The sequence below is a fragment of the Denticeps clupeoides genome, chromosome 1 (genome assembly GCF_900700375.1).
Source record: "Denticeps clupeoides chromosome 1, fDenClu1.1, whole genome shotgun sequence".
Lineage (NCBI taxonomy): Eukaryota > Metazoa > Chordata > Actinopteri > Clupeiformes > Denticipitidae > Denticeps > Denticeps clupeoides.
In genome coordinates, this window is record NC_041707.1 from 25222843 (window position 1) to 25248372 (window position 25530).

The 25530-nt window shown below is 40.9% G+C and overlaps 1 protein-coding gene across 3 annotated transcripts; it reads left to right on the plus strand.

Annotated features, from left to right (window-relative positions):
- On the plus strand, nt 1-25530 carry LOC114788436 (RAS guanyl-releasing protein 2-like). 3 transcript variants are annotated; one of them, XM_028977017.1, is made up of 17 exons: nt 2-500; nt 9059-9173; nt 9450-9552; nt 9837-9893; nt 12211-12342; nt 12951-13101; nt 13290-13463; nt 14964-15080; nt 15444-15725; nt 17255-17335; nt 17424-17543; nt 17833-17948; nt 18079-18220; nt 19475-19511; nt 22493-22651; nt 23853-23915; nt 24290-25530. In XM_028977017.1, the coding sequence occupies exons 2-16, from the start codon at nt 9104-9106 to the stop codon at nt 23909-23911; spliced, it is 1800 nt and encodes a 599-aa protein (XP_028832850.1). In that variant the 5' UTR covers nt 2-500; nt 9059-9103; the 3' UTR covers nt 23912-23915; nt 24290-25530. The 3 variants fall into 3 exon arrangements, with proteins under 3 accessions (XP_028832858.1, XP_028832867.1, XP_028832850.1); XM_028977025.1 differs by lacking the exons at nt 23853-23915; nt 24290-25530 and having other exon boundaries at nt 1-500; nt 22255-22635; XM_028977034.1 differs by lacking the exons at nt 22493-22651; nt 23853-23915; nt 24290-25530 and adding an exon at nt 20560-22397 and having other exon boundaries at nt 1-500.

Genomic DNA, 25530 nt, shown 5'->3' on the forward strand with positions numbered 1-25530 from the left:
CCCGTTCCGCGCGCTTTCCTTCTCTCAGTGGGAATGGAAGTAGTCCGTGTTGCCTGTGGACGCCCCTTGTACGACAGTCCAACGCGGACTGGGCTCAGTGACACACTTGAAACGCGACAAAACGGCGGCCTGCGACGCAGTCTCCGGTAGGCGGGAGCGAGCGATCTCGGGGGCGCGCGCGCGAGCGATCCTGCAGTGCGCACTGATACCGCGCCGCGGTGGGAGAGGAGACCGGCAGAAGCGCACAGGACTGGTGTCAAACTCCGTCGGACTTGGTCTGCCTCAGCCCGTCTGGTCCAGCGGGAGGAGAGTTTGTCCTCTTTCATTCAGCGTGTGGTCCCCGTGCCCCTCAACTCACCACGGATCTCCACTGATGACACTTGTGGCTCATGCTTTTAGGTCGGAGAGAGTGGCTCGTCCCTGACCTGCTGTTTCCCGGCGTAGCTTTCCACGCGGGCTGCGCTGCGTCTGGAGCGGAACGCCTTTCGCAAACTTTGAAGGTGAGCGCTGCAGCCCACACATCTGCATCAGCACGCAGCAGGCACGTCCTTACTTAACATCCGGACGCGGCTGCAAATTCATTATGGGGTCTTACGCAATTTTTGTGTATCTGTACTGAGCCGCAGAGTGACTCACAAACAGTCCTTCCCTGGAAAGATCTCACGCACTGCTTTATATTACTGATCCATTTTCATGATCCATTTCAGTGATCTGTAGCAATTCCATTTCGGAAGGAGCCAAATTGATCAAAGCAGGAACACTGAGGAGTAACAGCGCAAAGCCAACAGACAAAACTTACAAATGTTAGAAGCGCTCACATTGGGGAGGAGAAGAGAATCCAACTGGATGCATCAGACCTTTGTGGTGTGTAAAAATCTGAATAGAAATGTAGGCTGCATGGTGCAAAATGTAGCCTTTGCTTTAAAGATGAGTTATTTTGGAAACGTGCACATTTACATTTGTACGATGCGTTTGCTGCATTGTTGGATCACTGGTTATTACTGGCTGTGGCCTTTTGTCGTGTGTCAGTTCTTCATTGTATGAAAGACGGCAAGGGCAGCTCATTTTGCTGGATATTGATCAGCCGTTCTCATTATGCCGGGTCTCTTGCGCCAACACAGGCAGGGCGAGTGCAGGACGCCCCTGGCTTTCAGTCCACTCTGGTAAACTCATCTCTGGTTTGGTCCACAGCAAGGTTGGACCATCTTCTCCAACATGGGTTAGTGTGTCTGTAATTTTTGTGAGTGCCAATGTGAAAAAATTAAGGCATTCAGACACACAAAGTTGTTAATTTGTAATTTAATTTATCAATGTGTCACCCAGTGCCACCAACTAAGGAACTTCAATGTCACTGGAGCAGAGCTGTAGCATGGGATTTTGGCGGAGGACATTGTTGTATGACATCAACACAAAAAATACAGATGTCCATGAAAAAAATGACCCACAGCAAAAAGTTTGGAAAATTATGGAAAAATAAAAAACATACAAACATGAAATAGTTTTGAATGAAAATCTAACTTCAGCTGAATTAGCACATTTGGCAACCTACTCTTAAATCATTTCTGTGAGAACTGCACATTGCATGGAAAGTAACGTAGAAAATACACTTTTGTATAAACTGCTCCTGTGACAAAATACAGCATTCCTTCATTCAATCAGTTAAATTTTTTATGATCATCACATTCTCCTGTAACAAGCAACATATAAAACGGCATGTGGCATTTAAATAGCACAGATTTTGGCTGAATTAAGACAAAACCAGTTAATACAGAGCAGATCTCATTCTCACTTGCACTTCCCAACAACTCTCCATTTGGGTGTTCACATGTACTGTTCTTCAAACTGAAGTAAATCCCAAACACCATATCATTACCTGGCTGTCATCAATACATGCAGACAAGAGGCTGTTTCATAGGACACTGCAATCATGTGCATTATTTTTAAAAGCAAACTACTATCAAAGTAGTGTGCAGGAGCTTGTGCGGCCTCACACAACGAGAAAATGTTGGACATTAATTGCCATTTGATGCCATTGGCCACATTTAAAATTAAACTATGTAATCTCCTACGTCATTCCTACATATTTATGTAAACATTGAATGTAGTATGCATGTAGAAATCTGTATGTCAGGCTGGATATGCTATGAGCATTGTTGTCTTTTTCATGCTGTAGGGTTTGATCAGTGAACAGCAAGTGTACAGCACAGACCAAGAAATTCACCAAACACCAAGCTGATGATAACAGCTTTCATATAGCAAACATATATGCTCTTTAAGTAACTGATGCTGTAGTTTAATTCCAGTATCAAGCAATCAGTCTTCAAATCGTGAAGCCATGACCAATCAGTGTTGACTTGAGAATAGGGTCAGGCCTTCAATATTATTAAGCACTTCAGGTTTGAGTTTGTCCTCTGTAGAAAAGGGAGGTGTGTCCCAGTGCTCTTTATTCAAAATATATTGTAATTGGTTTCTTTGTGTGTTTCACATAATTGTGGGGGATTTACTCAAGGGAAACTGTGATATGATAAAGAAAAAAATCAATCCCAGTGGAGTGTAATAAACTTAGACAGAAAAGTAATTATAGCAGACATCGTCCCACAGTCCCAAAAGCTACCATGGATATATGTGCACTTGAGTGATCTTCCAGTCGTTCCATCAGAGAGTCAGTTCGTTTTACCTGGACTTTTCAACTTTGCATTTGTAAAAATAGGGTAAAGGCAGACAAAATGCGACAACACTGGTGCTAATGTTGTTTTAGGTGTGTGCGTGAGAAAAGTGTCAAAATTTGATTATGATCCCTAGACAGATCATCTGCATCTTGTCTGAAAGTGAGGAAATAGCCTAGTGCTGGTAGGTCAGTGTGCAATCCCAGGCAGAGATTGATGGCAATGGGACTCCAGTTTAGCTGACTTTTGTTATTTCGGTTGCATTTCATTTGATTCTGAAAACAGCTAACCCATGCAAATGAAGGGGTTTATCTTTGGCTTGGTATCTGATTTGGGTATTCACGCTTCTCCACTTCCTCCATTTTCTACTGTCTGCAGTTGTTTTGTAGCAAAACTGAAACCCCATCATGACTGTTGTCCTTAAACAGGATGCGGGGGTTGCCCCTTGACCTTTGCAAATTTCATTGAGGCTGTTTTGTAATCAGGAAATCCTCAGCCTCTGTCTGGAAAGCTTTTAAATTCATTGGCTCTGAACAGAGGCATGTAAACAGTATTCAGGTACAGCATTGATCCAGAAACTCCTAAACGTTTTCACGCAGCTTACAGCCTCATCTTTGTATGAGTTATTGAATGTCATAGCATAAATGCAGACAACAAGGAGTAGGTCACTATGTGAAAGTACTGTACTCTGCAGAGGGGATCAGAGAGCCCGCTGTTTCATGCATTGGCCCGCATTACGTACGAGGTGACAGGCAAATCCTCAAAATCAGCAACACAGCAACCAAGAGGTGCTGAGGAACATGAATTAAGGTTCATTTATCACGTTCTCCAACTGTGATGCAGGATGCATATTTTCAGCTCCAGCCCAAATTACCACCTCTCATTGGGACAGGGTTAGAGGCTGTGAGAAACATGAAAGAAAGACTTCCAGTGTTCAATAGTGTTTGATAATGAATGTCTTTGATAAAGATCAGAAAAGGCAGTTTTTAACAGAGAATGGAAGGCATAACAGAGAATGGAAGCATTTTGTTCAAAAAAGATAACTGGTGTGCCAACTACAGCGCTGAAAGGCAGCTACAATTGAAATTTTTGTTTCTGCATCCCTCCCCCGCCCTTCCTCTCTCTTTCTCTTGTTCATTCTCTCGCTTTCTCACGCACACAATTTTCGTTTCACTCAAACACACACTGGCTTCCGGTATTTGTTATGTACTGATGTCGGGTAAAAAAGCAGGAAGCATCTGGCCAACAACTGAAAACAGCTGCTCTCAGTCTGACAAGGAGAGTTTCTGCTAATTGGGACTGTGCTCAGTGTATCAACAGGGGAAAATGTCATATATGAATTAGGAAATATGAAAATATTGCAATTATTTTCATATATTGAATAAATACATTGTTATACAATTTAATATATTATTATATATACTGAAAATGTCCCTACATTAAGTTAGATTATATATTGAAAATGGCATTGCAAATAAATGGGGAAGTTTTTTTATATACTGAAATATTTTTAATAATGTATTGCAATAAAAATTCTAGTATAGTGCAATATACATTTGTTTCGTAAGGGTTCACAGATGGGCTGCTTTGTTCTTACATAGGTTCACTGGTCCAAAGCTAGGCTGCATGTGTTCATAATGATGTGAATATACAAAAGCACGCTATCTGCATTATGTATTTTAGTTGTTTTTTTTTTCCTCATAGCTACTATTATCTACTCTATTCTATGTATGTTATTCTATCTCCCTTTCTCCCAGTTACATCCCCTCCCACCGGCCAACATTAAATTCCCCTCTCACCCTAGGCGGTGGGGCTAATCTGGGTAAGCAGGATCCTCCCTGGTCCGCCAAAACTGTATTCACAGGGTCGAATGCAGGAAGGGAGCCCCCCCGCATATGATCCCAAAATAGTATCTGTCAGAAAAGCAACCCGCAGTAGAGCCCTGTATCAGCTTTGGCAAGAAGCAGATATACCCCTGTCAACACCCACACCTTCAGCGCTGCTGTGGGTGCTGCAAATACTGCATCTGGAGGAATGTACTCATCCATTTATTTCACAAACTTGTCTATTCAAATGGCCTCAGGAAATTCAAACATTTCCCAGCACTTATTCTAGACATTACAAGTGGTTCTCATTACTGGCTTTTTCCAGTGTCATGGCGAATATGTTTTTGGAGTGTTTGTAAGTGAGTGTGTGCATTTGTGCATCTGTCCTAGAACCCTTATGAGCAGTTTGCTGCATGGCTTTTGTAAAAATGGCCACAGTGATGTAATGCTGGCATCAGGAGTGAGTTATGCACTGAACAAATGCGGCACTTCACAGCTCTCTGTCCAGAGTTCAGATTAGTTGAGTTCATGAAATGGGGTATTTTCATGAATTTCCCTACCAATTCTTTAGAATCTCTTTTATGATGACAGATTATTTGACCACCTGAGGTTGGGAAACCATGATTCTGCCAAGGATTTCAAGGCCCTGGCATTTCAGGAATATCTCCTGGAGCTGATATAACTAGCACCACAGAAAATGTTATTGTAGTCATCTGAAATGGCTTTGAAACTGCAGCTGCAGAGTGAAATCTACAGAAACCCAAGCCAAAGGCCAGCAGAATCCATGGGAATGTGATGGACTGGATGATAAAGCAACAGGCGACCAAATCCCATGTATCCCCCCTGCCCACCCCTTCTCCCAACAAAAGACCCCACAGGATCGATAGCCCTGTAGAAGCGTCACCAAGCAACAAGTGCCAACCCTGTGCCTCGGCCCTCGAACACCCAGCCAGCCCAATGCATTGCTGTGGAGCCCAACTCAATTTTAGTCCACATTGATTAGAGGAGAGGCCGAGCGAGAGCTTGTTAGCTGTAGAGACATCAAGGGATTATTAAGCATCTGACCATCGCTTGACCTGAGCAAATAACTCACAGATGCGTAGAGATGTGAGAGACCGGTGGAGCAGTCACCTAGGCGACTAATGAAATGTCACCTTTTCTCTAAGCGCCATGCTAACGATGGGCAAGCATCTATCTTTTTGACTCATTATTTTGTATTCATGAGAGATGGTTCATGTAAGAATCATCATTTGCCTGTCATTCATAGGATCATGCAAACTCAAACCTTGTTACTTTGTATCTTGCCATGGGATGTTACCACATCCTATTAATAATATATTGAAAACTATCTTCATCAGTGGAGTTAAGAACAGTATTTTGAGGCTTTATTCAGCCATATTCTATTTAACTTTTTGACATATTATATACAGTCACATCTGACTGTGGTACATATGATCACATTTATTGAGCCCAATAACCCTCTTAAGTGTGTGTGTGTGTGTGTGTGTGTGTGTGTGTGTGTATGTAAATTTATTTGTTTATTTATTTATTTATTTATTTACACACACACATATACAGTTCAGGCCAAAAGTTTGGAGACACCTTCTCATTCAATGTGTTTTCTTTATGTAAATGGTCATGAAAATAAAGAAAACACTTTGAATGAGAAGGTGTTTCCAAACTTTCGGCCTGTACTGTGTGTGTGTGTGTGTGTGTGTGTGTGTGTGTGTGTGTGTGTCTATATATATATATATATGCAGGCAAAGACAGTAGCTAAAGACCTTTTCTGTAGATTGTGGTTTTGGAACAATTACACCTTTTGTTGCAAATGAGTTGGGTGCTGCAGTTGTACTTATGCTTGGAGATGTGCTGGTTTTGTTTTGTTTGGATGACAGAGTCTGCACATAGTAGCCTAGTGGTAGTGGCAGTAGCCTAGTGGGTAACATATTCGCCTATGAACCAGAAGACCCAGGTTCAAATCCCACTTATTACCATTGTGTCCCCGAGCAAGACACTTAACCCTAAATCGCTCCAGGAGGGGACTGTCCCTGTAACTACTGATTGTAAATTGCTCTGGATAAGGGTGTCTGATAAATGCTGTAAATTTAAAATTTTAAATGTATAAAAACAAAAATGAGACTTAAAAACTGAGAAGCAGTAGTTAAAGGTTTAGAAACTTTTCAAAGCAATCTGAATCTCATCAGCTCACGTACATCATCAGAACTTAAATAAATCGACAAATCAAGGAAGCACTTCTTGCTAGATATGTATATCTTTGAGAGGAGAATGTAATTATCCTGTCTGTTTCTAATTATTTCTGTAGCCTTTTGCTGCTGTTAAGACAATGACTGGAACGTGGTCGCTGGTTCCGCCCTCCAAATATGCATTCTTTTCTGAACTTGCATTCTTGTGAACTTGTGAAACACCATCAGTCAGAGACTAAGTGCAGTTCCAAGTACAAGTACAGATGTTTTCCTGAGGATGCAGTCAGCATGGACTTATTGCCAAAATATCGCCAAATATACCAGAATGTCTGACGCATACTGAGCTCCATGTGTCCTCTTGTCCTTGTGAGTTTGGACTTCCTTGCCTTACAAGTATGAACCCCCAAGAATGGGAGGCTCTACATGATGTATTTTGAATTGAGAAACGACCAAAGGTTTCATCAGATCTTATTATGTTCAGCTGTTATGCTCTTTACGGCCTTCTTGCACGATCTCACCTAAGTCACTCGTTATTTCTGTCTCTGCTCTCTTTTTTTCTTGCTTTTTTTTTTCTCTGTGCCCCTCGACGTCTCAGTTTGCTTGTGAGGTCTGTAATTGAGGGTGTCCGCCCACCTTTCTGCAGCGTAGAGACACAATCAGGGTAGGGGGCTTTGTGATGTGCACTTTTTCGTCCACATGCAAACGTTATTTTGCTGCAGTGCCTCCATCACCATAAAACAATATGCCACAAAAAGCTGTTCTGTTAGCAAAACCACCCCCCGCCCGTGATAGCGTCTCAAGTGCTGTGATTGTCCCCATTATGCGGCAGACAAACGTTCTCTGGCGCATCTCGGTTGCTTCTCACTGACGTCTCAAATGCACCATACTGCCCCTTCTTCATGGCTTCCAAAAATGTCATTATCGAGTGTCATCATCAGTGTGACCTGTGTGATTTTACAAGGCATGAGTGTGAATATTTACTGCACCCCAAACCAGTAAACTGCATGACTACCAGCACATAGAGCCCTGCACCGGCCTTTCGTGGTGTTCTGGTGAACCCATCTTATGGAGGCTGGTGTGGAGTCAGACAGTAAAGGGACTACAGAGTAGGGCTGTCAGGATGTGTTGCCATGGTTTCACACAGAGCAGCCTTTTGTTTAAAAAAGGAAAGCAGGCTGTATTTCTTTATTTTTAAACCATGATTCCATAGGTTAAAGCCAATTGCTGGATCTTACTGCAGTCTGCCATGAACAGCAGCTGCAGTGCCAGTACTAAGAAGCATGACTGCATCTCTACTTTTGTTTTGGTATGTGTGTGTTCTTCACCCTGAAGTATGCAGTGTGCAGCTCTTTCTGTTAGTCTGGCACTGTCTGTCACATTGCTGGCCGTGAAATGGACAGCATATGGGGACAGGTGTCTCACTCTAACGGCACCCTAATTCATTTTAATGATCAAATGACATGATGGATGCACTGATTTGATTGCTTGATTATAACAGGCACACAGTGCAACAAACCACACAGATGAAACAATATAATGTATATTGAAATATATAATGTCATGATTCGGTCCGGAAGGGGTTTCTTGGAAGGGAGTTTCACGTTAGTTCTGTGTAATGTCTCCTAATCGTTTTCACCTGTTTAATTGTATAAAGCTGCCCTGTTCGTGTCTGTTCTCGGTCGGGTCTTTGATACGTTACATGTTCACCATGTTATCAGATGTCTCCCCTGTCCTGTTCTTCACCGATTAAACCCCTGTATCATGACGTCGTGCGAATGCGTCCTTCTTCCTCGTCATCTTGTCTTGTCATCTCCGTTCACCTGCCTCGCCATGTCAGATGGTTGTGACATATAACATTCTCTGGATGGAAAAATCAGAACAGCATCAGGCTATGACAAGAGCCTGAAAGAATGCATTTATTTACACATTTTTCAAATCTTCTCTCAAACAAAGTCATCTTCTTCCCCCTTGGGGTTAAATGACGCAGCCTCACACTTGAAAGGCTGTGGGTTCGAATCAAGGCTCTGGCTTTGTGTGAGGAATACACGTGTTTCCACCCGGGTCCCAGGTCATTGCGCTCAATGACCCGGGATTGGCTCCTGCAGCTGCGACCCCTGATTGGGAGTAAGTGGTAATGGATAGTGGGTGAACACAACCACTTTTCTGTCAGTGAATTGCCAAAATTGGTTTTGTACTCACCCTAAATGCACTTGTGCAATGCTCTTCAAACCATCATCTTCAAATCGTTGTGACAGTTTTAACAAGCTGCTTTGATCATCTTGTTGAATAATTCCTCAAAAACGTCATTGTACCAGGTGTATTTATTATGTGTTACCTCACACATTTTCCCCCCTTTTTGTAGGAAGAAATCTGAAGTCTTGGATAATCTACAAAGAGAAGAAAAACAATGGACACGGGGAATTTAGAGCAGTCGGCCACTGTGGATGATTTAGTGGATGTTTGCATCCAGGCTTTTGGTCAGTATAAACTTGTATGCAGTAATTATCTTTTTTGAATGTTTCTTTTTTGGAATGGGATAGCTTTGTTCAATCATGTAGAAAGGTGCTATTTTAGTACTCTTTCAGTTTGCTTCTGGCTTACTCGGCCATTTGACAGAATTTTTCCAAGAGTTTCTAATCATTATTTTGCCTCTTCAACAACATTCATCTCTCAGCTTTTATGAGAGAATGATAAGTATATTTTCCAAACAAAATTATGAAATCCAATTTCTCTATATCTAAAATCTCTTTCAGATGACACCGGCACTCTGAAGGACTCATCCATGGTTCGCATGTTCCTCATGATGCACCCGTGGTATCTCCCCTCCACCGACTTGGCCAAGAAACTTGTGCAGAAGTATCCTTAGCCAATGTGGCTGCTTCAGCAGGCATTATGGTCTATTAGATATATTAGTTTCAACAGGCACTCAATTTAATTGTCAATTGTCAGTTTGTCATTTGCACTTAAGACTAAACACAAATAAGACAAAAAGATTGATTTATTTGACCAAAATGCAATTTAACATATATGTCATTTAAAAGTCCTGATGTTGATAGCCCTATATGGTTGTTATAGTATAAAGTATAAGTATAAAGATGATTGCTGATGAGGAGCCATATAGTCTTTAACTTTTTCTGTAGATCCCAAGATGAGAGTTGCACAGTTGATCTCCGGACAAAAATCTGTCATTTAGTAAAGTAAGAGCCAGCATTCCCGCATATAGAACTGGAGCAAAAGCTACCTTTTAATCTGGCCATTTATATAATGTAATGGTTTCACAGACGTTTAAGCATGCACATACATATGTTATCAGCCATGATATTCATTACCATCCAGGCAGTGTTGGCATAGTGGTTAAGAAAGCGGACTCGTTGTGCTTGCTTGTGCTTGCTGTCTATCACAATGACAAAAATCACTTCACTTTCATGTCCCCCTGAAGGCTTGCTGTAGTATCTGTCAGAAAGACCTCTGTAGCGGATCCTGGATGTAATTTGTAAAATGATGCCTACATGAATCATACTTGTTTTTTATCACCAGCCTCAAATACTTCATTGGTTTTTCCAGATCTTAGTTCCATTTAGAACCATTTGGCAGTATGGCAGGGTGCATTATCCTACTGAAAAAGGGCACTGCCATCATTTGCACTGACTTCTTATTGGACACTGTCACGTCTTGGGGTTGAGGGTGAAGGAAGTGCAGGAGCGAGGCATTATAATGAACAAAAGGGTTTTATTAAACACAAAACTGGCATGAGGGCCAGAAAAAAGGAAAAGGAGGCACCCAAACTCAATCACCAGTGGAGGGGGACGGTGGCGGTGGCAACCCCAGTGCTCCTGCACTGGACCCAGACCCTCTGACTGGACACCTGATGTGGTTCAGCATGGTGGCAGTCGACCCCTCCAGCAACCAGTTATGGGGGTGTCGTGGGACGCCTCCCAGCTCAACCCTGTCTGTATCAATTGGAGGGAGGAACCCCTAACCCGCATGGGGGTTGTCTGTGACACCGCCATCTGAGGGATGAGGAGAGGGAGAATAGGGGCGACACACACTTAGTCCCCTTTCATGGCGGGTGTGTACATGAGGTTGGTAAAGACCACTGTCTGCTCCGCTAGCACGCCTGGAGATGTTGGGGGGCATGTGTGGGGAGCTGGTATCGGTTGCAGCCGGGAAGGATCGACTCTTTCTGTATCGGATGGGGAGCGCATATGCTGCGTCATTCCACCCCCACTCAGCGTAGTCATCGCTGACGTCATCAACAGCGTTTTCCCAGTTCACATGGGCGTGGTTGAGGATAGTCTCTTGCTCGTCAGCACGTGCATGGTGGGGGAGCGCAACCTCTGCTCCATTCCGTCCCAAGATGCCTCCCCGCTGCTGACTATGTTTTCTCGTCACACAAATAAACAACCCGATGACATGTGGCAATTGCCAGGAATTGAAACATAAACCAGGAAATCAGGTACATCAGTGTCCACATCAATGTTGCAGCTCCTACTGCTTAATTCAAGGGGTCCTGAGTAGTCCTGCTTCATTGACTCCAGCTAAGATTACTCAGGCCTCCGTGATTAGGTGCCCCTTGGCTGTTTCAACAGTTTAACCTAGTGTAGCTTTTCTATAGAATTGCCAGTTTAAAGAACCCCATGTGAAGGAGTTGTAGGGAATTCTGTCAAGCATTGTTTGTGTACTGCATGTGACAACAGTCTCCTAAATTCTTACAAAAGAAAACACACCCTGTCCTGGATAAAATTGCAAACATAGTAAAGAAAATGTGTTGCGGTCTGATTTTTGGCCCCAGAGCCAAAAGGCAAGTTTGGTGCAAATACAACACTTCATCACTATATGCACTGTGTTCATGCTTTGGGGTTGTTTTTGGTAAGCTGGAACTGGGCCTTGGCCAAGGTGTGGGATTCTGCTAGAAAGCATAACAATGACCCCAAGCTTACATCCAAATAAATAAAAAAATCTGTATGATGACCTTGATCAGGGTTGGGCAGAAGAGATGCCTTTGAAATCTGACATTCTGAATTCTTTTCCAATGAATTGTGGGCAACTATTTCTAATGTGCCATGCTGATGGCTGTGTGCCAGACTGGATGCTGTAATTAAATCGAAATTGCATTTTACGCTTTTTATATCCATTTCATATGGATTTGTTTCTTTTCTTGATATATGAAAGTGAACAGATTTATTTATTATTTGTCATTGGGATAATCAGCACAGGGCTGCAACAAAATGTGTCATATGCATGAAACCTAACCTAACCTTTCTCAAGGGTACCCCAGTGGCACCTTAGCAGTTGGTGAATTAAGACCAATGACCTTTCAGTAACGAGTCAAGTTCCAAAATGCATAGATACATTTTTCATGTGGAGATCTGTCCATCTTCTACTCGCAGTAACTTTTGATTGTCAGTGTGCAATGTAACATGCATTGCAATATGCATTACTCTGTACTCCTTCATAACTCCAAAGGCCTCTCTTTTTCTTTTTCCCATTTGTCTAATGCTAATGCATTATTAGGTACTGGATAGCAGAGTTCCCGGTTGAGTTTAACCTAAACCCACGCCTGGCAGAGCAGATCAAAGACCTACGAGAGCTTCTAAACACAGAGGGGAACGAACGTCAGAGCCAGCTTATCGACGTGGAGAGTGTGTAAGCACTCCCCAGCTGCCCCTCAGGCTTACTCTAGAGAAAGACTTAAATAAGGCTCTTGACCTTTGGCTAATTTAGTACTTATATGATCTAGTTTGACCAGTTCTTTAAGCTTTTAACATGACCTGTATATACAATTGTAGTTTGAACATTTCTTGTGACATGGCTAATAGTGTGTTACAATAGACTATAAAACATTGAAACACAATCTGTTACATTTGTTAAAGTATTTGTAATGTTTTCTAGTAATAATATTCTAAAACATCTGAGGGTGGCTCCAAACTACTGGTGTCTAATGTATATGAAAAAACTAAAAGAAATTCATGTCACATGGCAACAAATCTTATTTAGGACATCATGTAAAAGTGCATCATATTGGATTCTAATGACTTCACAAAGCCCTTGTTTGGACACATTAATTCAGTACAGTCTCTATGGACTTTAATTAGACTTCTGATCCCAAAGACAATTGCAGCACTTTGAAGCATATTTTTAAATGATAATTTCACAGAATGTGACAAATGCTATTCACACTGAAGCCTTTAAGGACATTCTGTGTCCTTAAATTGTTGCAAAAGTATTGACAGAGTTTTGTTTTGCTCTCTCAGGCCCTCGTATAAGTGGAAGCGCCAGGTCACTCAGCGTGTCCCTTCAGTGTCAAAGAAGAGAAAAATGTCTCTGCTATTTGACCATCTGGATGCTTCTGAGCTGGCTGAGCACCTGACCTACCTAGAGTACAAATCATTCTCCAAGATATTGGTGTGTCTGCATAGTTCTATTTTTCTCACTCACACACTTTATGCAGGTAGCATTTCCCTGTATTTATGATTACATTCATGCTTTTTAAAGGTTTTTGCTTTTATATAGGTCTCAGTTGTCACCTAATACTATATCTGATGTCTCTTTCTTGAAAAGTTGACCTAATGAAGTGTTGTGGCATCTTTCAGTTCCAGGACTACCACAGCTTTGTGATGCACGGCTGCACTGTAGACAACCCCATTCTGGAACGTTTCATTACCCTTTTCAACAGCGTATCTCAGTGGATCCAGCTCATGGTCCTCAGCAAACCCACTGCACCGCAGAGAGCAGCAGTCATTTCACATTTCATACGAGTTGCTCAGGTAGGTCAAACCCATTCACTGGTCGAACTTGATCATTCCACCAGCAAAAATCCCGAATCCCTAAAGCATCTTCATATATATTTTGGTTTATTAGAAGATTACCTTGCCTGTGGAATTTTTTTAGATTTGGGTCAAAGCTGAAAGGTTTCTGTCCTAGAGACATTGTCGTCATCATCATGTCCATTTCAGATAACAAGGCTTAACGAAGTTACCGTCCAGAATTAATAGCATCAGAAAGCACCCAGTGTTTATGTCTGATTTGAGTAGCCCCAGTTCTGAATGGTGTAACCTGTGTTACTATGGTTACATAGTAACACTACATTACAATAGCGTGGCCTTTAAGAAAAAAACAAAACCATGAAATAATAGACTTTTCAAGGTCACAAGGCTCACAGGCATTGGAAAAAGTGATTCAGAACGCCAACTGTGTCATGCTGTGTCATGTGTGGTTCTGACCCTGGATCACACAAGATTTGCTGGATGACATCTGACAGCAGTTTTTGCCCTCAAGTCTAATGAATTTTGTGATAAATCATCATCCTTTAATATTCTCTGTGGTCCCCTTTGCTTTCTAAGCATCATTATTTATTTAGTTCAACCACAGTGGGACCACCCCACCCCTACCGCTTCTAAATGTGCTAAAGTTCAAGGATCTTGGCTGGGTAGAAGTTTACATATCCAAGTGTTGACTAGCAGCATCTCCCAGGCTTGGAAGTGGGAGTATTTGGGGGGGAAGGATTTTTGAATCTGAATTCTTGTTGAATTCAGATTCAAAAATCATCTGCTCTTCTCCTCTTTTCTTCCCTGCTTTTGTTTGCCTCTATATTGGTGGTTATATCTAAGCAATGGCTTATATCTGCAATGTGCTACCTATTAATTTATGAACTTCATGTGTTTCAGCTACTGGAACAAATATTTTGCTTAACTCAATTCTGCCACCTGGCAGTCTGCTCACACAGCTGTGGTCCAATTGATTTTTCACAATTGCTGCAGGGCACAAAATGCTCCCAACTGTGTCATTGGTTGGACTACTGTAACACTGGCATGCCACTCTCTACGTTGTGCCTGTTATAGAATAGAATAATATTGCGAGAAGTTAGGATGCACCTACTCATTTATGGATTTTGCATTTTATACGTTATAGAACAAAACAAGGCAAAAATGTTTAACATCTAGGGCTCACGAAAGCAGGGAGCTTTTGCTGTGATGGCAGCATTACACACTCTTGGCTTAAACAACAGGGATTGTTTTCAAACAGTCCTGAATGCTTTTGTCATTGACTCATGTTAAAGAGCATCTCATGAAGTGGTTTAATGAACAAAGCAGTCATGAAGTTAAAAAGAAGAAAAACAGATCTATCAAACATACTTTTTCCTATAAATAATTATCCTTATATATAATTTAAAAGCCCCAGCACAACTCAATCCAATTATTTTGTCCCCTCTTTCCCAATTACACGCTTTCAATGATCTGGTTTGTCTCTGTCTATCTCTCTCTTAGAAACTGCTGCAGCTGCAGAACTTCAACACACTGATGGCAGTGGTTGGAGGTCTCAGTAACAGTTCCATCTCCAGACTGAAAGAAACCCAAAGCCACATCAGTAACGACACCAACAAGGTAGATCATCTGCCACTTTCCTTTTTGTTTAAATTTGCTTTATTAGTATGCTGATCAGCCTCAACATGAAAACAACTGTCAGGTATACTGACCCCTATCCACACCTTGTGACTTGTGCACATGATTCGGATGACTTTATTAGGACGCATACTGTGTCCATATTCCTGCATGTTTGAATGTGAATGACACTTAACTGTAGCGTTCTGTGTTGACAGAGATACCGTGACCTCTGTAATTTGCAGGTGGAGCTTGAAGAGTCAATAATTTAATTACATCATTAATGTTCACAGCATTATCATACTGAATAAAATAGATATGGTCACCACAATGAAGTAAATAAGCTGAATTAAAATTTTCACACAGACGTTCAATATCCTGGTTGAGCTGGTGACTTCATGTGGAAACTACAGCCAGTATCGCCGCCGCTTCACTGAGTGCTCAGGGTTCCGCTTCCCCATTCTGGGCGTCCACCTGAAGGACCTGATTGCTGTCCATGTAGCCCTGCCCGACTGGGCAAACTCGGAGAAGACTTGCGTCAACTTGACTAAAACACAGCAGCTGTACAGCATCCTGCAGGAGCTGGCACTTGTGCAGACCACCCCACCCAACCTGGAGGCCAACACAGACCTCCTCAACTTGCTCACGGTCTGTACTGAAGGCAGCTTTTCATTGTTTAGATTCTCTGCCTTGGCCTGTGGTAGTAGTGGAATGTGTAGTTTATAACATGCATCCCTGATGCCTCTGTGTATGCATGTACTCAGTTCAGCAATTTATACCCTCTGTAGATTTTACGGCATAAACATGCTCACATGTGGTGCAAGTTTGCTGTTGTTTGAGGAATCAGGGACTCCATTGGTTCAGGGGTCACCAACCCTGGCCCTGGAGGGCACTTCTCCTGCACATTTTGGTGTTTAGCTTCCTTTAGCACACCCGATTTAACCTCTGTACTCGTCAACATCCAGTTCTTGAGTTGAATGAGGTGTAGAACATTGAAAGATCTATGCTGTGCAGGACTGGTGCCCTCTAGGACTAGGGTTGGCGACCCCTAGGCCTGTCACAATAAACAATAAATCAATGAATTGCAAGCTAATTAAAATGAGGTGGAAAATTTTTCTGTCCATGACAATTCTCATTTTTATTTGTTTTCCTTGTGTCCGTCTCTTCCAAATGAGAATATCGGCTCTTTTTAGTGAACCGGCTTGTTTGGCTCAGCTCACCAGGCTGTGTCTCACGCTCAATGCGTGAGTATCAATTTAAGAATTGATCTAAGGTTTTCTATATATTATATTACAACATTACATTACATTACAATGTTCCTGATTGCCCGATAGTCAGCAGCCTTGGACACGTGTTCACAGTCACCAATATTATACAGAAAGATCTTGTTTACAAAAGTGCAACACAAATAATCTGTACAGAACTGAGAGCATGTCTGCGATGTGTCACATGAGCAACATAAAGACTGTTATTCAAATAAATTTTAGATTGTCTTGAAAATCAGTAACATTCAAACAGAATAGTACTTTGAATGGTATTTATTCAGTGTATATAATAAAATAGTTCAGTAATATGGCTAGTTGAGAAATATTTTTGCAGTTAGTAGAGACTATTAAAGTCTGATTGTCACAAAAATGTACAGCAAATGTTTTGTAATCCTCCTCTTGTATTCACTGCAGAAGACAAAGCCTCATCGTTAGCAGGTAGATACGACACCTATTAATACCATTCATCTATTTAAACAGCCCCAGTACGCTGTGTTGAATGACGAATGCAATCTTCTCCTCCGTGGGAGGAAAGCAAACAGAAAGTATGGAAAGTTCATTTGCTTGGCTGATCGAAACCTTTTGCGTATTGCAGCATGGATTTCCTGTATCTGTTGCAGTCCATTCTTTCTTTCCCTGACCTCACATAGTGATGGGGCAAGCTGTGGGCGTGAGGCTGAATTATTAAAACAAAGTTCAACTGACAGTTTGTAGCTTATATAAAATGAGTTGAAAAGCAGCACATCCAGTTCATCTCAACGCCAAACATTCCTTTCCTGCTTGTGAAATCAGGATTAGAGTAAATCGGAACATTAATCATTTGAAATGCTCGGAATCATTTTTACTTTCTGACCATGTTTCTGATGGTAGCTTAAACGCTTAAGCAGCTCTAGAATGTTCTGTTTTCTGCAGGTTTCTCTGGATCAGTATCACACAGAGGAGGAGATCTATCAGATGTCCCTCCAGAGAGAACCTCGTAGCTCCAAGCCACTGGTGAGTATCCCTATTAGGATCATAGAGATTGTGAATTTGTGTGTGTGTGTGTGTGTGTGTGTGTGTCAACTGATTTTCTATCTGCCAGAACTCGAATACTGCTCCAAGCCCTGCACCAACGTCCTCAGTGATAGATGAGTGGGCCACATCGGTGAAACCAAAGGCAGATCCAGCCATTATCAACAAGCACATTGAGAAGATGGTGGATGTAAGGAGCATTCTTGGATTGAAAGCTTTGAGATTTAGTTACATTCTGTTGACTTTTGGAAACAGATTTCTGGCATTGCTGCCATGCTGCTCAGACTAATGATGTGAAAAATGTATTTCCTTGTAATTTCCATCCAAAGAGGCATTGTTTATGTAATTAATGATTGCTTAATGATGCTTGACAACTCTTTAACGGAGGTGTAGATGCTAGTAGTTTTCATATGCACATTTGAATAACACACATAATCTTGCACTTTATAAGTGTTTAATTATTTGTTTGCATTTTTCAGTCTGTTTTCAAAAACTTTGACACTGATGGCGATGGCTATATTTCCAGAGAAGAGTTTGAGATTATTAGAAACAACTTCCCCTATCTGAGCAAATTTGGGGAGCTGGACACAAACCAGTGAGTTTATACCCTAATAATATGCATTATACATATGCTCAAATGAACGCTTCTGTGTTTTTCTGTCTTCGTCTCAGTTTCTCAGTACAGAATATTTGTATTCTTGAAAAAAAATCCCCCATTTCCTCAGGGATGGGAAGATCAGCCGTGAAGAGATGATAGAGTATTTCATGAAGGCCAGCTCCCTCCTCAACTGCAAAATGGGCTTTATCCACACCTTTTCAGAGACTACTTACGTGAAGCCAACCTTCTGTGAACACTGCGCTGGCTTTGTGAGTACCTCCAGGGGGTCTTGAGTCAGGTCAATCCAATATTGTGTGCTGTACAGCATTCATCAATTTGTCAGAAGTGTATGCAGCACTCGTGGGGTTCATTGCTACGTTGACATTAGTGTAAGGTCAATGGCTTCCTCAACATTAATAAAAAAAAAAAACATAAATTAATAAAAAGACACAATGATGATGACTGATTATGCTGGCGCATGTGACTTATTGACGGGCATTGGTTTAGATCTGGCTCATCCCAACTCCCAACACCAATCAAAAGGATATTTAATTTCTTTTCTTCGAGAGAAGACAACTAAATTCTTTCTTGTATCTGTTTTATCTGTTTATGTAACTCCTGACGGTGTAACAAGACCCAAGCTCGGGGCTGTAGTGCAGCGCTTAGTGACAGTTTGAAGATATTACCCATTAACTCTTCCCATTCTCTCCGTAGGTGTGAAGTGTTTATTGCTTCACCACTTATGGCAAACAAGTGAGGCTATGCTTTTAAAAAGCAAAGCATGGGATAACAGGAATTTTGATAGGCTAATGGGAAGACAATGAACAATGAAGATAAGGCACCCTTACAGCATGTGGCAGAAGCGCCAGCCATTTCCCTTTCAGCCAAGACTTCCTGTTGGCCCAATATCAACCCAATAGTTCAGTTTCAGTTTTTCCACCACTATGTAACTTTTCTGAGCACGCTGATAAACAACGGCCCTCCCACTCACATTCTGCCTGTCCATGCCACTTCAGATGGCTGTCCTGAAGCCAGGGCTTGCTTTAAAGGGGTCAATTCCTGACTAAATGTAATAATGCTTTGATCGTTCTCCAATGAGCTTATCCATGACTCGTAGTGTGTAATGAGCAAGTTAAATAGTGTGGGTCACAGGTGAAACTCTGTGTTCATATCATAGTGCGCTGGTCAGTGTTTTGCCTTCTTTGTTCTTTGTAAAGCTGTGTGTGTGTCTGTGCAATTGCGTGTGTGTGCATGTGTGTGATCTCCTGCTTGCTCCTTTCATGTCATTGTTCCCCTGCTGTGGCCCCTCGTGCTGCTTGATCCCTAATCCCCCATCCTTTCTCATTTTGCTTTTCTCTCTCATTCTACACCTTTTCCATTTTTTTTTTTTTATGATCCAGCCTTTTACTCTCACACTCTCCTTCATGTCATCCTTCCCTTTTTGTCCTTCACTCTGACAATAGCAATTAAATGTAATTTTTTATTAAAACAATAAAAGTATTTTTATTTATTCTTTTTGTCAGATATGGGGTTTCTACAAACAAGGCTACAAGTGCAAAGGTAAGGAACTACTGAACAGACCTGGTAATTACAGATACATACTGACCTAGCACCTGAAAATCCCACTTGCTACATTTTTTTCCTGAGTTATGATCCTAGGGTGCTGCAGGCAGAAGTTCCTTTGTTGTCAATTAAATGTAATTCACTTCATTTTATCTACTCAATAACCAGTAACATCCACTTGAATGCTATGTTACATGTCTCTGGTACAATCCATTTTTTACACTTTGTACAAGAGGAATATATTATGTCTTAACTAATTACCCAGGCTAATGATGGAATATACATGTCATAGATAAGAGTTGAGATCTCTGGCTTAGAAATGTGGAAATGTGGTATACCAAATATTGCCAAATGTTCTGAGAATGACACAAATACTTTTTCCACAAAGTGCTGCTTCAGTTTTTATTATGGCATTTTGCGTGTTTTTTTTTTTTTTTAAACATTATTAATCCCGAAGGAAATTGCTTCTCTGCTTTTAACCCATCACACTTTGTGAGCAGTAGGCAGCCATGACAGGCGCCCGGGGAGCATTGTGTGGGGACGGTGCTTTGCTCAGTTGCACCTCAGATTGGGATTCAGTTGCACCTTGGCATATCGGGATTCGTACCATCAACCTTCTGATTACGAGGCCACTTCCTTAACTGCTTGGCCACCACTGCCCCATGTTATGAATGTTATGAAGAGTGATCAGATGAATTGCAAAGTCCCTCTTTGACTTGAAAAAACAAACAAAAAAAAATTTCCACTGCATTTCAGCCCTGCCACAAAAGGATGTGCTGAGATCATTTAAGTTATCCTCTCATTACCAAAAGTGAGAGTGTTGACAAGCACAAGGCTGGAGATTATTCTATCATGCTGATTGAGTTAGAATAGCAGACTGGATTCTTTAAAAGCAGGGTGATGCTACAAATGATTGTTCATCCTCTGTTAACCTTGGTTACCTGCAAGTAAACACGTGCAGTCATAGTTTATGTTGCATAAAAAGAGCTTCACAGGCAAGGATATTTTTGCTACTAAGATTGCACCTAAATCAATCTTTTATCAGATCTTCAAAAACTTCAAGGAGAGAGGTTCAAGTGTTATGAAGAAGGCTTCAGGGTGCCCAAGAAAGGACAGACTGATATTCTGCAAAAAGTACAGGGTTTGGACTGCTGAGGACTGTGGTAAAGTTTTTCTATGATTAAGCCCCTTTCCGATTGTTTGGGTCATCTGGAAAAATGAGAAGAAAAGGTGAGCACTGCCTTCAGTCCGGTCTCATGCCAACAGTAAAGTATCCTTAGACCATTCATGTGTGGGGGGGCTGTTTCTCATCCAAGGGAGTAGGCTCACTCACAAAGTACACAGCCATGAAAAAAGAATGGTACAACATCATCCTCTTGACAGCAACTTCTCCCAACCATCCAGCGAGATGAAGCACCGTACCATAAGGCCAAAGTGATAAATAAGTGGCTCGGGGAACAAAACATTGAAATTTTAGGTCCATGGCCAGGAAACTCCCTGGACCTTAATCCAATTGAGAACTTGTGGCCAATCCTCAACAAAACCCCCCAAATTCTGACAAATACCAAACACAGATTATGAAGGACATTTAGCATAAACCTGATATAATTGTCAATAAAAGCCTTTAAAGCTTATTAAAAAATCTTGTAATTCTATTTCAATACACCACAAAACTGACAAAAATATCTAAAAACACGGAAGCAGCAAACTTTGTGAAAGCCAGTATTTGTGTCATTCTCCAAACATTTGGCCACAACTGTATAGTCATATAGTTATCAGGTTTAAAATGATTGATAGTGTACTTTTTAATTTTTTACATTTTTTTTATTGACATCATAGTTGTATTTTGTTATCACTTGTAGGGTATCTTGCACAATTCAGTTCAGATTTGTGACAATGTTTCTTTTTTGATATTTTTTTATGTGTTTTTATACATTTGACTGTGTTAGTGGGTGCACTAGCAGACTGGGAGTCTTAAAGTCGGCCTGTGCTTAATGAGAACTTAGCACTGATGGAGGACTTGGCTCTGTCTGCCCATTCATTTCCATTAGCATTGTTAGTGGTAGTGGGAGTTGGGAAGAGGCAGCAGCTATAATTGAAACAAATCACTCTTTGCTTCGTAGAAATGTTGAATATCTATAATGGGCTGACTGAGGCTTAGCTGGAGTACTGCTCTCAAAACTGCTGATGTAGAGGTTATCCATGTGCAAGAGGTTCAGAAATCAATCATACTGATAAGAGAAGGATTAGGCCAAAATGAACATGGAAGCCATAGGGACATGATAATTTGCCTAAAATGAACAGGAATTATTAAACCACCAGAATGCATGAATAGCACAGGAACATGTTAGTATAGTTGTAGAAAACAGTGAGATATCTTTTGCTGGGACTGAGATCATAGGTCTATTCCCAAAAGCACAAAGATCACTTATACCTTTATAGCTTAAAATGCTTCCAAAATATGTTTCAAAAATGTACCACCAACATATACAAAGAGGCACCTGAACATGTACTTATCATACCCTGCTGATTAAAAACTCTGCCAGAAAGGAAGACATGAAATAAGTTTATTGATGCTAAAACCCAGATTTGAATTGGATGGCATTTGTTTCCATAGTGACACTATTCCATAGTGACACAAAATTATTAGATGTTTTCGTAAATTTTTTTATGTATATACATTTAAAATACTCTTTTTACCACCGACCATTTTCGTCTTTCCTTCTTGTCCTTTTCTCAGAATCCCATGCAGTAGGGAAGTTGATGCTTGTGTCTGTCTCCTTAGGAGTGTGTCTGTGTTGCTGTATGTGTTTGTGTACAGTTCACAAATGCATTCTGGGCCAGCTTCTGTCTCTGTGCCAGTGTCCTTCTTTATCCGTCTCTCCGTTCTCTTTACCTTTCCCAGCCTCCCTCTCTTCCCCACATTAACCTGTCCTTCCTCTCTCCGTCCATATCTCCTCTCCTCCTTTCTGTGGCAGCATGTGGGGTGAATTGTCACAAGGCCTGTCGCAGTCAGCTGGCAGTGGAGTGTCGCAAACGCACCAAAAGCATCAGTCATGAGACTCCGCCATCACTGCAGGCCCGGTCCTACAGCTTCCCACTGCCTTCCAACGCACCAGCCAACTTGCAGAGCTCAGGTAGTTCACATGATATGGCAAAAATATAATATCACGTTTTTTTGACAGTTAAATCATGGTTTACATAAATGACATCCCAATTTTTACATTGATTTGGAACTATAGATTTTATTTCTGTATTTTGCAAGTCTATTTTCCTTTGTAAATAGCTCGGTTTTTTAAAGCTAAGAATGTTATTTCAGAACAAAATACCATTATGAAGAACAAGCCAGTTGCAGGCAAAATGTAAGACTTAAATAATATAAACAATCTCTTATGAACTAATGCAATTCCTAAACTATTACAGAATTATTCAACAGTTATTTTAATATCACACGACAATACCTTCAAACCATGAAGAGGTTCTTAAAAGGCATAGAACAATACATAGAACAATACTCTGATCTCTCTGCTTCTGCAGATCATCAACACATAGATTGTCTTCACAATCTCATATCACCACTAGCTGATAGTAAAGAAAAAAAAATGAGCCTGAACCTTTTTCCATGCTCAGGGGGTGAAAGTGATTGTCATTGTGAAACACTGCAGCACAGCGCACGGTGCACACAACAAAATGTGTCCTCTGCTATTAACCCATCACCCTTAAAAGGCGACCCAGGGAGCAGTGTGTGGGGACAGTGCTTTGCACAGTGGCACATCAGTGGCACCTTGGCGGATTGCGATTCTAACCGGCAACCTTCTGATTACAGGTCCACCACTGCCACAACACATAACTTGTTTGCCCCTGGGCCCAGATATATAATAAATAGCCTGATCATCATTATTGTCAAGTGGGGTCCATGGGTATGCTCCCCTGTGAGAATTTGTTTTTAAAAGTAGACCCATAAATAATAAATTCTGGTGAATTTTTGGAAATAAATGCACAACATTCAGATATGAGATGTACAAACCCAGTATAAGCCTGTTTTTTCAGTAGCATCTGTGTGCAGAGCACCAGAGTTCTTGAGACCCTGGACCTGCTAGGCATATATAGGCATATATAGACCTGCATGGTATATACTTTTTATACTTTATTGTATATTTGCATGGAATTTGTTTCTTGCACTAAGCCACACACTGAAATGAAGTGTGTGATTGGTGAAGAACAATAATTAGGGGGTGTATTGTCTGCATTGTGGAGTCAGGCATGGTTAACTGACTGATGAAAATCAACAGATGACCCTTAAGGCTCATTCTTTCTCCCTGTGTCTCTCTCTATTAGTCATCACAGAGGAGGATATTGAGTCTGTTGAGGAGGCGGTATTGGATATTCACCTTTAACCAGGTAAATGCATAGCAGCATGAACATGAAACATTTTCCACAGAGTTGAAGTTTTTTTGTACCTGTGAAAAAGTTGATGCTGTCTAATGTAGACACACTTATAGTGGTTGACTGTGATCTCACTGGCCACTTTATTAAATATGTTTCCTGTGAGTGAGCATAGATTATAAAGGTTTATTGTCTTAGTTTACAGTTCACCTCACTGCTCTTCAAATTGCAGGTTTTGTTAAATTTTCCCTGAAATTATACAGTTGTGCTGTGATAAATGTCTGATATAAACGGTTAGCAGTGTACAGCTGAATTGCATTAGCTGGATAACCAAACCTCTGTCTCTATCACCCATCTGTAATATCCTGCTCTGTTTTTTACTCCGAAAGACATACAGCAGCCAGGAGACAACCTTGCATCCCAAGACTCTGCTTGAAGATGCGCTTTTATATCTACAGTCACAATACTGGCATGTTTGTTGGCTGAAGCTAACCAACCATTGACTCATAGCGCACATGGACTGGGCATTTTATCTTGCTGGTTGAGGAGAATTGTACAGCAACACTAGCAATGAGGATGTGCGTCCGTGCATCACAATATATCTGTATTTTGTGGCAGAAGAAGGCAATTGCACTCACAGAATACGAAATCCAGTAAATATGTTTTAATTCTTATTAGTGTATTTGTTTCAATATATGTGATTGTTGTGAACACCTGCTGGTAATTGTTGTTACACATTTTGTTTGTAGTTGTATGATATTAAATGTGAACTGTGTGTAATAACTCATGCAAATCTATACTTTTTTTATTAAGATGTTTATTGACAATGAGAAAAGTAGACTGTTTATGAGATCATTGAATTGAAGATTCTTTGCAATCCTTTATCACTACTGCAGATAATAGAAGTCTAATTAACTAACCTGTGCCAAGGTGGTTCAGGGAACAGTCCAAATGTGGTGTCTTGCATTTTGAATTGAACATATGTACTGTTCGTATGTGGTAAAATAATATCAGTGGCCCAGTTACTTACTTATTTAAGACTGATTATTTAAGACAGAAACTCTTTATAGTTTGTGTTTTACTGCTTCACTACTGTTTTACAAGTGCACTGATTTATTTCTTTCCTTTGTTTTTGGACGTTATTAAAATGAACCTTTATTGAAGTGGCAGTATTGGAAATGCAAATGCAATGGCCAAATATATATTTGTTGTAGTAACTAGTGGTAACTTGTTTGAGATGATTACATGTGGAATTATGAACATTTTTATAAAGTCATTTCATGAGAGATTTGTAAAAAAAGAAAAAGATTTTTTTTCCATGAGTGAGCTCCCAGTTACCATTACAAACTGTTTGCAGACAACATTACATGATGTGTAGCCTGTGTTTTTGACTGTGCTGATGAAGCCTTGTGACTTGCTGTAGTCTTCCTCCTATTCACACAGTGTCATATAAAACGTTCAAAAAAGTATATGATGCCTGTTACATTTGTCAAGTTTGATATCACCCTTTTAAAGCATATATGCTACTTAAATTTTAGGGCTGCAACAATGCATTGATTAAATCAATCAACGTCGTATTACTAAAAGAGTCGGCAACGAATTTTCATACATTTGATTATTTTAAAAAAGT

Excerpts from the sequence above, each read along its gene's own strand:
- LOC114788436 (XM_028977017.1), top strand. The coding sequence starts at position 9,104 with ATGGACACGGGGAATTTAGAGCAGTCGGCCACTGTGGATGATTTAGTG. Across the intron at positions 13,102-13,289 it reads AATCATTCTCCAAGATATTG|TTCCAGGACTACCACAGCTT; the intron begins GTGTGTCTGCAT and ends GGCATCTTTCAG. Across the intron at positions 15,081-15,443 it reads TCAGTAACGACACCAACAAG|ACGTTCAATATCCTGGTTGA; the intron begins GTAGATCATCTG and ends ATTTTCACACAG.